Consider the following 12,348-nt stretch of genomic DNA (forward strand, 5'->3'; position numbering starts at 1 on the left):
AATAACAGATATAAACTATTAAAAAAATTACTAGACAAACGTTCAAAACTGACGCTACGTAACAAAAGACAGCTGTACTACACATTACTAGCCCCTATATGGACATATGGAATAGAACTGTACGGGACAGCCAAACACTCGAACCTTCATCGTATCCAATCCCTTCAATCCAAAATCCTTCGTACCCTTGTCAATGCTCCTTTCTACGTCTCTAACCATACTATCCACAATGACCTTAAAATTCCCTTCGTCTCTGTCCTCGCCAAATCCCGTTACATAAAATTCCATTCCCAACTATCCTCTCACATGAATCCTTTAGTCCAAGCCCTCTCAACCTCTACCCTCCCAACTAATCCTCCACGACGGTTGAGGCGTCGGTGGCCTCGCGACCATCTGCGAATGTAGCGTCGGCTGTCTAGTGTGACAGTCGTGATTCTCCTGCTATTATGGCATATTACGACTGCTATCGCTGGATGGCCGTCGTTCATATCAGTCATGTCAATGTGTGCTTGTTGGCCTAGCCTATCAGCACACTCTATTATCGACCATCTGTTTTGCTTGTTGCATTGATTTCTGTGCAGTTGTAAAAATCTAAATAAAGATTATAAAAAAAAAAATTTATGTGGCATGATTGTACATTAGATTGCACAAATGCATAAACACAGTTCTTAAGTTCAAATACTTTTTAACTTTATAAACATTTCAAATATAAAATTCACAAATCTTAATTCCAAAATAATGTAATGGTTAAGAGTGAGATTGATAAGTGAGATTATTGATTGATTGTATTGCCGTCTAACATCCAAAATTCATATTTCAGTATGGGTTGTTCGCATGATTCTTTAGAAGAATCTGGATGTTCACCTGTATTCGCAGACGGTACGAATTCAATTATGGCACCAGTAGCATCTAAACATGTATCAGGATGGACAAATTGTAGTCGAGAATTTATTAATAATTTATTATTGTAAGCTTTTTGTTCAATGTTACATTTTTATCCCGAACACTTAGATTTAGATGTATTTTTCTGAGCATTCCACTTAGATAAAAGGACTTTGGGAGAGGAAAGTTTAGGTCTTTATTGTTTGATCTTTATAAACTATCTGTTAATGTTCATGTAAGGGGCGCTGGCCGCTTTATTACATTCTTCTTTATTTAATCTTTATGATTTACATAAATTGTTACAGAGGTGTTTTTATAGCTTTTTATGCTAGGTGAAACTCCTTGCAACATTTCAATTACAAGAAATGATGTTAATTTTCCGAATCAATACTGGTGGTACCCAGAGTACTGCTAAACTGTTCATTAATGGAAGCCCACGTGAAAAAGACGTAAAACATCATTCTAAAGTGAATATATCAACAAACATTGGTCAGGAATCTATAAGAAAAAGGGGATGTAGTTATTACACATAATATGCATGATTTCTTCTGTAAGGGGCTCCGGCCGCCCCTGACTCGCGCGTACCTTGAGGAAACGGGAAGTGGCCACTCCAATCACAACTCAAGATAATTACAGCATTTATTAAAATAGAAAAACAACAAACACATTATTAACAAACACCCAAAGTAATTATATCCTATGCTTCATCCCTTACATAAACCAACCCAATTGAATATACTATACAATTATCTATCAAACCTCGCTTCTAATACATTCTAATACGTATCCCCACACATCAATAAATTAATTAATTCATTCATTCACCTACAAGTAACCCATTCAGTCTTTGCAACCACTGAGTCGACCATACCGGGGCTAAACAAATACCGCTATTAAATTACTACTGGGCTACAACTCACCAGCCACAAGCCAGCCGACGAACCTCTTCCACAGCATGGGTCTTCCTTCCGCCGGAACCACTGAGCTCCCCTGCAAGACCACTGGCTCCTCTGCAGGGCGGCTGGCTCCTCCGCTGGACAACTGGCTCCTCCGCTGGACAACTGGCCCCTCCGAAAAAAGTGAGACCCGGGCCAGCGAGTAGTCCAGTTTTTACGAGTATATACGATACTGAGTCGACTCAGCGGTTCCCACACCTTTAGTAATTTAATTATTGATTTTCCTCCTTGAGAATAGCTTATTCACTTTTCCCACGTCCTAATTCTTAAAATAAGATAATGAACCCCAATTACAAAACAAACCCAGAAAATTAAAATACCTAAATTTAATGTTCTCTCTCTGACAAAAGCTGGACCCTTACATTCACTAGTTTTTTTTATTATTATTATTAATCAAGTATTTTCCAGTAAGTCTTCAGAAAATAGTTGAACGTATTTTAAAGTGCCTGAATTCTGAATACAGAATTCCTCAGTAATTTAAAAATGCTCTTTTGTTCCAAAATTTTTATTTAATGCGTGACTAAATTTTGTCTTGTTTTTTCCCTTAGGAATTCAGGCATAGACCTTTTTCAGCAGGCCCTTTATTCGATACGCAGCAAGCTTTTCCTGTATTAAAATCCTAAAGAAGTTGCAATTTAAAAAAAAAATTATTTAATAATTAAATTTTTTTTCTAAATTTTCTAAAATTTCTAAAGTTCTTCCACTTTTAAAGGAATCAGATGGGAGAATGTTTGATCGATGAACCACAAGAACATAGTTATAAAAAAGAGCCAATGTTGACCGGTGCAATATATGATGCTGATCAACAGTGTAAATTTATTTTTGGAAATGATTATGTCAAATGTCCAATTGGAGGGGTAATCATCAGTATATTTATCTTTCTTTACACACTGTCAAGAAAAAAAATGACCTATTTTATTTGAAGTAGATAAGATTCTAATATTTAAAGTTGGTAGGAAAGATTAACTTGACCTTTCTTGTTGTACCTAAAATATTTTACTACATTTTCTTGTACATTTTTATGGAATATTGTATAGTATAAACTACTTGGAATGTGAATTGCACCGTTTTTCATTCATGTTTATCATAATAATCCTGGAGAAGATTGGAAAACAGTTTACTAGTTTCTAGTGAATTGCTTATTTTGGGCTGTAGAATTAATGTAAGAAAATTTTTGAAATGTGGTGAATGAAGAATAAAATTCTTTACTTCTTCTGTAAAATATACTAAGTTAATTTGCAAAGAAAAAAAAATTTTTTTACAGAATACTTTCTATTTATTACAATTATTAATGTCAACACCTTGGGGAAAAAATGAGATACATAAATGTATACTTTACATAAAATAATGAGTTATTAAATCATTGAAATTTTAATTCAAGTTAACTTAATGTCAAATAAATATTCTAGGTAATCAAATTTTTTGTTTAAATTTACGTTCGTGAACATCCTTCTTATTATTAATTCCTATTGTATTGAACAACGTAATAATGTAAAAGGCAGATAGATGGAATGCCCACCGTTATCATTTGAACTAAACCAGAAAAGAGGCTACTTCAATCTAAGAAAATAATTTTTGAGACATTTAAAAAAAAAATTCTTTAGAATTCTCGAAAGATTTATATTTTATTTCTTGAAACAATATCTTAGTCTTTCAGATAGAACTTTAACCTTTTTCAATAGACAACCAAATTCATCTTCATTTATAGTGACTTGTTAGGTATTTGTGTGCGAACTATTTTTAATCTTAATGAGATTTGCACAAACTAGAATTTTTTCATCAAATGTTTGTGAGCTTGTGCAGCTTAAATTAAGTGTTGAAAAGTTATTATTAACCTTGCATTGAAAACAGATGTTTCTTTGTTTGCAGGACTCACAATGTGAGAAATTATGGTGTAAAAAGGTTGGAGCTAAAACGTGCTCATCTCAAGGAGATAAAATGGCTGATGGGACATCCTGTGGTCCAGAAAAAGTAAAAAACCAATGATATCCATGCCCTTAATAATAAAAATGATACAAAATAAAAATAAATTATATGTAGAAGTAATACTTTTGATTCATTACTGAAGATTTTTCTGTATTTTTATTGATTTTTTTACAGTGGTGCTTTGAAGGTAAGTGCGTTGAAATTGGTGAACGTCCAGCGGCTGTAAATGGTGGTTGGGGGGATTGGGGACCTTGGAAAGATTGTTCACGCACCTGTGGTGGTGGTGTTAAAATGAGGGAACGACAATGCGATCATCCACAGCCTCAGCACAATGGTAAATACTGTGTGGGCTTGCGAAAAGAAGTGGACATTTGCAGTACAGAGGTAATTGAGTACTAGTAACAAATAGAAAAGTAGTTATAAATATTATCTTAAAATGTTGCTCCGTAATTTTTTGGGGGGAAGTGCTCTTTCTTCTTTGGCAGAAGACATTCGGGTTTTTAAAGAAAAATCCACATTTTGGCCCTGAGCAATGGACTGGGGTGCTTACATTTTTATATTGGGACTTGGTTATTCAATAGTACAAGGTAAAAAACTACATGAAGGTAATCCTAAATATGAGAACTCTGTGATGATTTGATCACTATGATTAAGCAGTATTGTGATATGACAAGTTTGAACAGCTTTGAATACAGTAAGGCTGATACGTTGTTTTGAGGGAAATGCTGGAGTTTTTATTCATCTGCTAATAAAGCTACAATGGCGTAATAGACTGATTATTCCAGTTACATTGTGAAATTAGAATCGTGGAAGGTCGACAATAAGTGAAAATAATCATCTGACCAGTCAGGCTGTGAGAGGTAGTGTGTAAAGAAATTAAAATTCACATAGGCACTTTATAAAAAATATGCAGGCGTACAATAGGTTGCAAAATTTTTAGCTTTCCAGTTTACGTTTTCAGCCGTGTCCAGAAAACAGCACTAGATTTAGGGAGTTACAATGTGAGGAACATAATAACAAGCCTTTTAGAGGGCAACTGTACAAATGGACAGCACACAAAGCACCAGAAAGTGATCGTAAGTTTGCATCCTATGTTTTTTGTTTTTTTTTTAATTCAAAAAGTTCTATAAGATGTAAAAACAAAACTACATCTATCGCAGCAAACCCTTGTGCACTTTATTGCAAGAATGATAAAAATGTTTTGGTGAAACTTTCTCCAAGAGTTAAAGATGGTACTAGATGTTCTCCTGGAAAGAAAGACACTTGCATTCAAGGTGCATGCGTGGTGAGATTTACGTTGTTAGTTATGTGATTGAATCAATATCATTAATTTCCTATTCACATATTGCTTTAGAACTTTAAATTTTCAGAATGAACCGTTTTTTGACGTTATACAGATCGTTCTTAATTTGAACGGCGAATTTAAAATTATTCTTGGTCAGAACTGACCGTCGAGAGAGAATATTTTTCTATACTTAAATGCGGTTTAATTACCTAGATATATAAGGTGAAATTAAGTAAAATAGTGAGCAGAGTGAAGCAAATATTTGCTTATTTTTCTTAAAAAAAAAAAAAGAAAAGTTAATTAAGTAGTTGTTCTTTGTATAATCAAATAAGAATATTTAGAAATCGAATGAAAATCTTTACTGAAATTCATAGCTAAGATTAAGATTACCTTTTCTTTGGACTAAACAAACGCATGCCCTTCTATTAATAATGATAAATGCTATTAATGTTGCATAAAGATTTCAAGATAGAAAAATATTTGATTAATGCAAAATGTTAGCATTTCAATGAGAGAAATGCAATTGAATGTTCAATAATAGCTCATTACATTTTAGTTAAAAAAAAAAAAAAAATGTTTAACAGCCTGTAGGATGTGACTGGAAGGTAGAATCAACAGCTGCAGAAGATGTCTGCGGTGTTTGTGGCGGCGATGGAACTCATTGTAAAATTGTAGAAGATACTATGAAAAATCCAGATGGAGCAGGTTTTTTTAAAATTCATTTATAACTAATTTTACAATGATCTTCATTTTTGTGGCGTGTTGGTATAGCGAAGATTAAGCAAAACCTAGTTATTAGAGTTAAGTTTTTGGACAGGCATGCTAGCAACCTCGTTGGTCAACCAGCATTTGGCGATTCCATTTACTCGAAAAGCCTCTTATATCCAATCTGGTTGTGTTACAATCGCTAGTTTGCAATAAGAGTCCTCCAGCACTAGAATATCAGAGGTGATTAGGCACAAAACGATTGGTGCGAAAACCCTGGGACTTTGTAAAAAGTAAGGTTTTTGCTGCTAGAAGTAAAGGGTTACATGGATCCGTATAGTTCCGAAATATTATTAGATATCATGTTTAGTGGTTTAAATTTAAAAAATAGTATAATACCTTTAGTTACTTTTCTTTTCCAGGTTATGTTAAAATCGTTACAATACCAAAAGGTAGTGTAAACATCAAAATTAAAGAACTGAAAGGATCTGAAAATATGTTAGCAGTTGGTCGTGACGATGGTGGTCAATACTTCAATGGTGAATAGTAGGTATCTCGATTTTTGAAACAAAAAGGTACAAAACAATTTTAAAAAAATAATATAGTTTTTACCAGCACAAGAGTTTATTTAATTTTTCTTTTATTTTAGTAAAGAACAAGTTGCTGGAGAATATAAAATTGGAGGTGCTAATGCTTTATACACAAAACCTGAAAAGAACCGAGAAGAACTATTTATTAGAGGACCAATTACAGAAGATATTACAGTTTTTGTGAGTAAAATAAATCATTACGTTTCAAAAAAGGTAATCCTGCAAAAATCAAACCAAATGTTATTTAATAGCAGGCATTTCAAAATTTATGTTATGGCCAATTGATAATAATTGAGCAGTTGGTGTTTAACGATTTTTAATTAGTGATTCGTTACAGCATTTCAGTTACAGCTGATTTTTTGATGGGTTTTGTAAGAGTTGTATCGTGAAGTAGTACAAGATTCCAGCATAAAATAGGCACTTACTGACTGCATTGTTTTGTAGTTTGAACTTTTGCTAAACAAATATTTTCTGTTTTTTTTTTTTTTTGTTAAATTTAAATTAATAAGCGAATCCTTGAAAATGGAGTAGTACAGAATAATGAAAATGTGTATTACTGAATGGTGGATATATTTTGTAATATTTTCAATAGAATTTACCATCACATTTGATGGGAAATAAGATTTCTAAAAGGACCTTAGAAAAATATATGTAAACATCCTTGTATACTGTATGAAAAATGTTTATTTTTTCAGATTTCAGCGTGTTTTTTATTTATTTATTTAGGTCTCTTTAAGTTATTTAGTTAACAAAGGTAACATTATAATTATCAAAAGTTATTTTATGTATGTATAAAATCCCTATTGTCACTTCATTACAGTAATTTTCTTCGGATATCCTATTCATTTAAATAAGTGAATTATTTAATATTTGTAAATACGATTGCAGTACACTTATTTTAAAAAAGAGAATCCAGGAGTTACTTATTCTTATGCTACCCCGACAGCTGGACGAGAATACGAACCCAAATATCAGTGGGAATTCATTGAATGGGGAAAATGTTCAGCGGTTTGTGGTAGCGGTACACAGGTATGTCAACTTTTTTATTATTTTTAATTACAGGTTAATCATTTTCTGTAACGTGTAACGAAGAATTAAAGTTTGAAAGAGTGGAAATGCCGTTTCTCTTTCTTTTGAAGTAATTGGTGATTTTAAAGAATTTATTTACACCTCTCATGTCCTTCCGCCTTTAAATAAAATCAGCCATAGCTCCATTTATGTTTCCTTACTGTTAATATCTCTGGATTAAGCTTTCGAAGCCTTTATACAAGAATAAAGGCATGCTTTAATACTCATTGTTTAATGGTCGTCAGGAATTTAAAAGGCAAAATATTTTATAATTTATGATTTATTCTTTACTGCGTGAATTTATGGATACAGACTGGAGGACATTTATCGTGCTGAGTTGGCACTTATAAGCTATTAACTTCTGAAGTTTACACACCTTTTTAAATAAAAATAAAAAGCATAATGACTAAGTAATTAAATGACTTGAAAAACTATGTTTAATGACCTCATAATTTGTTTAAATAGATTAGTAAACCTAGTTGTGTAGAAGAACGTGATGGTAAAGTGAAAGATGAATTTTGTGAAAAAAATATTAAACCAGAACCGATCGTCAGGGATTGTAACAAGCACCAATGTAAAACCCAGTAAGAGGCATTATAATTATCTTTTCCTTTATGCGCAATTAACATATAGCATAATGTAATAAAAAATATTTATCCATTTGTTTACAGTTGGAAAGCGAGTAAATGGGGGCCTTGTTCAGGTTGTATGTATAAAACTGGCGAACGTGTTCGAAAAGTTTACTGTGTAATGGAAAATCCTACACCTGACGGCAAGGATGGTGATGAAATTATTGTGGATGATTCAAATTGTTGTAATAAAGCTCCTAAAAAAAAGGAGCTGTGTAATAGTTCAAGAACTTGTGGTAATGAAACCAACCAAAGTAACGATGTAAACATAATTTTTTTATTCTTTGATTGATGAAACCATTTTTGGACATTGACTTTATGGATACATTGAGCGTGTTTAACATGCAATTTCTTCACTTACATTTTGTTATTTTCACGATTGCAGATAAAGAGCAGGTTCCCAAGACATCAAAATCTCCAATACCTAAGATTCTTATATAATTTGACTGATGTAGAATTATTTTTAAATAAACATATCAAGGTAAGTTCCATACTCCACCATTGCAATTTTGTCTCCACTATATGGCGTCCTAAAGAATTTCTTCGCCCTATGCTTATTAGGACGTCTCACCCAGAGAGCCTTGTTTTCCTTAAACATTAATTGAATTAGAATTATTATTCAATTGAAATAAATTATTCGAATTTAGAATTTATTGTAATTTTTACTCTCTTTACTCCGCTATTGAACTGTATTAAACGGTATTGAACTATGGGGGTTCAATGAAAACGCTCTAATCTTTAAAGAATGCCATCTCTTCCGTCGAAAATTCTTCGCCCTATCATGAACGCTCCATTTTATGTTTCAAATCTAACCATTCACATAGACTTAGTAATTCCGTTTGTAGGTCAGGTTGCTCGAAATCGCTATAAAAACGTTTATCAGAACTTACAGTCTCATTCCAATCCTGTTGCCAGCTATTTGTCATCTCGTCGCATTCTAGATCATCCTCCGAGGTGATTAAAACGCCAGTGGCCACGCGATTTTCTCTCTGCTGAAGAGAGAGTTAATCCTAGAGATGATTTAGGGAGTGTTACCGTTGGGTAATTTTCCCCTCAATTATAGATTGTGCAGCTAGCGCTGTTTTAACTTTCAAAATACATTAAAAAAAAAGAAAAAGTACAAATTACTTTGAAAGAAAAGTTTAAATTGGTATATAATTTTTATTGTAAATGATTTCATTTGTGTTTTATTTATTTATTTATTCATTTTTTTAGAGAGGGGTAAATATTACAGGTCAGAGTGAACAAAAACCAGAAGAAACTAAAATTGTTGAAGATCCAGCTGATATTAGTCATGCCAAACTCTTAATGGTAAATCTGTCAACCTGTGAATTAAAAAATTTAATGAACGTTTCAGAATCTAATTTTATGTCGGTTGGTGACCATCTAACCATGTATATTCCTGAAGACCATACAGAAGTAAGGATGTTCATCTAAATATATATATATTTCATTTGAAGGGACCTTACTTATTAAAAATAATAATAACAAAATAATTCGTTAGGAAAACATTTTTCAATCAAGAAAGCATTCATATTTTTTTAAATTTTAAAGTTCACTTATACGTTTATTCTCAATTATTAGTTTACAGGTAATGAGGCCTAACGTTGCATTTACATTAGACTATAGAGCAGTGGTTCCCAAAGTGGTCCCTACGGACCCCCAGGGGTCCCCGGTATCATTCAGGGGGTCCATGGAAAATTAAAATTGATTTGAGGGTCCCTGAAAAACGTCAGGGGGTCCGCGCGAGGTTCAATATAAAATAATAAAACTGCGATCCATTTTTATTATTATGGAAATTAGAAACTAACAAGGTCACCAATTAAATTTAATCAAAACTAAAAGCGTTATATCTCCGTCTGTTGCGAAACTTTTTCTGTAAAAACAAAACTGGGGAAGAGGAGAATGTTCTCAGTTTCCAAATCTTTCGAAATTGCAAAATAGAGATGAAGATTTGGTTGCTCACTGACGAACACCTAACGGCTTTTCATGCAGACCTGAACCAAAGATTACTCGTGGGGATTTGCGGTTGCTACTCACAAACATTGAGCCGGATATAAATACACTCATAACATCTCATCACGTTCATCCAAATTATTAATTTGTTTTAAATTTTATTTTAAACAAAAGTTATAATTTCAACAAATACTTCTTCAACAAAATGCTTTTTTAAATTTGTAATTTTTATACTATGCATTTAAGTAGATTTTTTTACTTGGGTCTGTGGGCAAGTTTTAAAAAGGGGTCCATAGGCAAGTTTTGACTATAAAAAGGGGTCCATGGGTCAAAAAGTTTGGGAACCACTGCTATAGAGGGAATAATTCCAAACAGTCTTTAACCTCTCTTTGAGGATTTACTTTGAAAAATTTTGCAAAGCAATGCTTATACACATAGCAACATGTAAACAAAGAGAATATGAAAATTAAAGACAACATTCTAAAAATTTGAAAAAAAATTTATTAATTGTTCCTTTCGATGAGATGATTATGGAATCTAGCCATAACAGTAAACTTTAACTTCCCACTATATTTTGTTTTTGAGAGTTTTTGGAACTGTTTTTTTTTTTTTTTTTTTAACAATTTTACACTCAGGTGATTTCAAAACGTGTACTTCGGTGAAAACTAAAAAATAAATTCGCTGTATCTTCCATTTCTGAAACAAGAGTAGGAAAACAAAACAAACAAAAAAGATTTTAAATACGAGGGTCGTTTGAAAAGTCCGTGCAAAAATAAAAACTACTTAATTTTTTGGGGTAAACCTTTTTTATTTTTCAACATAGTCTCCTTTTAGGCTTATACACTTCGTCCAACGCTGCTCTAGTTTGTTGATCCCTTCCGAATAATAGGATTTGTCCAAGTCTGAAAAATAGCCATTCGTTTCTGCAATCACCTCCTCGTTTGAATAAAATCTTTTTCCCGCCAGCCATTTCTTCATATTGGGGAACAAATAGTAGTCCGAGGGTGATCCACAGTGACGAAACGACGCTTAAAGTCCTGCAGATTCTTCTGGTACAGCTGCAAACCGTCCTTGCAACACTTCACACGATTTCGTTTTTGGTCAAGCAATCGCGGCACCCATCTTGCGGATAGCTTTGTCATGTCCAAATGTTGATGCAAAATATTATGTACCCGTTCATTCGAGATGCCCACAGCACTAGCAATCTCACGCACCTTCACTCTTCTGTCATCCATCACCATATCATGGATTTTATCAATGATTTCTGGAGTAGTAACCTCAACAGGGCGTCCAGAACGTTCAGCGTCACTTGTGCCCATATGGCCACTCCGAAAATTTAGAAACCACTTATAAACTGTTCTAATCGAAGGTGCAGAGTCACCATAAAGTTTATCAAGCTTCTCTTTAGTCTCCTGAGGCGTTTTGCCTTTCATAAAGTAGTGTTTAATCAACACACGGAATTCTTTTTCGTCTATTTTTTGAAAATCACTCGACTTCCTCGATTCAAACGAATGCCAAACATAAAGAAATAGACCGATCTGGCTGAAACTTGGTGTGTGTTCTTCCAAGAGATGCTACTAACTAAACATAACCTCGTTACGCGCCAGTAGTGCTATCTCTCTGACTTTGCACGGACTTTTCAAACGACCCTCGTAATTCTATATAAATAAGTAAGTTCCCTTTTAGTTCTTAGAACTGTCTTATTCTCTTGGTGAATATTTTATACCAAAATTTTCCTTGTAATTAATAATCATCTTTATTTAAACAGACGTTCAAAGGTGTGAAAGCGTTACAACAAATGAAGTTGCTTGTTGGTTCGACTCCAGCCAGCCATAAATCTGTAACAGGACACAAAAATTCAAATTCCACGTTGTGAAATAATTTAAGATGGCCCTCAAATGAGTATTACTTTAAAAGTATATTTATTTAAAGAAACATGTATTTTTTTTTTAAATGTAAATGTAACATCTTTGAACAATTACCAAAATTGTATGAAAGTGAGGTTTTTATAACAAATGTGTGATGGAGAAGCCATCCGTTGATACAATCAGAAAGACACTTCTTAGGACTGTGTTCAGTGGTAGTGGTAGTGAATAGGCTGTGATTTCTTCCTATATTTTCATTACATCATGGTAATCAGTTTTCTTGTAATAAAGTTTCTAAAAGAACTTGTTATTGAAGAGTATAACCACACTTGATATCGTTGATTTTATTCATCTCTGAAAACTTTTTGGTTTTGTTTCTCATCGGTTTTGGATTTTAATCCATTGGTTGATTTAAAACGAATACGTAAAATTAATTATTCGGCTTGTGATTTTTTTTGTGTTCAGATTGTCTTTTTGATAAGTACT

The 12,348-nt window shown here is 33.0% G+C and overlaps 1 protein-coding gene across 6 annotated transcripts in view; it reads left to right on the forward strand.

The window, feature by feature from the left end:
- The window catches only part of LOC141461472 (A disintegrin and metalloproteinase with thrombospondin motifs 12-like), a 42,301-nt gene extending 30,106 nt beyond the window's left edge, over positions 1-12,195 (forward strand). For 5 of the 6 annotated variants that reach the window (XM_074142609.1, XM_074142611.1, XM_074142610.1 and 2 more), the window contains 15 exons: positions 821-967; positions 2,551-2,695; positions 3,708-3,809; positions 3,939-4,148; positions 4,726-4,840; positions 4,925-5,049; positions 5,634-5,754; positions 6,177-6,300; positions 6,404-6,524; positions 7,233-7,373; positions 7,878-7,996; positions 8,084-8,303; positions 8,427-8,522; positions 9,257-9,460; positions 11,766-12,195. In XM_074142609.1, coding sequence (XP_073998710.1) covers positions 821-967; positions 2,551-2,695; positions 3,708-3,809; positions 3,939-4,148; positions 4,726-4,840; positions 4,925-5,049; positions 5,634-5,754; positions 6,177-6,300; positions 6,404-6,524; positions 7,233-7,373; positions 7,878-7,996; positions 8,084-8,303; positions 8,427-8,522; positions 9,257-9,460; positions 11,766-11,873 — 2,098 coding nt within the window. In that variant the 3' untranslated portion in view covers positions 11,874-12,195. The remainder of the gene's footprint in view (positions 1-820; positions 968-2,550; positions 2,696-3,707; positions 3,810-3,938; positions 4,149-4,725; positions 4,841-4,924; positions 5,050-5,633; positions 5,755-6,176; positions 6,301-6,403; positions 6,525-7,232; positions 7,374-7,877; positions 7,997-8,083; positions 8,304-8,426; positions 8,523-9,256; positions 9,461-11,765) is intronic. The other variant, XR_012462906.1, reaches the window with a different exon arrangement.
- Positions 12,196-12,348: the final 153 nt, after the last annotated feature.

The sequence above is a fragment of the Rhodnius prolixus genome, unplaced genomic scaffold (genome assembly GCF_049639745.1).
Source record: "Rhodnius prolixus isolate KJV_2025 unplaced genomic scaffold, Rpr scaffold_6, whole genome shotgun sequence".
NCBI classification, from domain to species: domain Eukaryota; kingdom Metazoa; phylum Arthropoda; class Insecta; order Hemiptera; family Reduviidae; genus Rhodnius; species Rhodnius prolixus.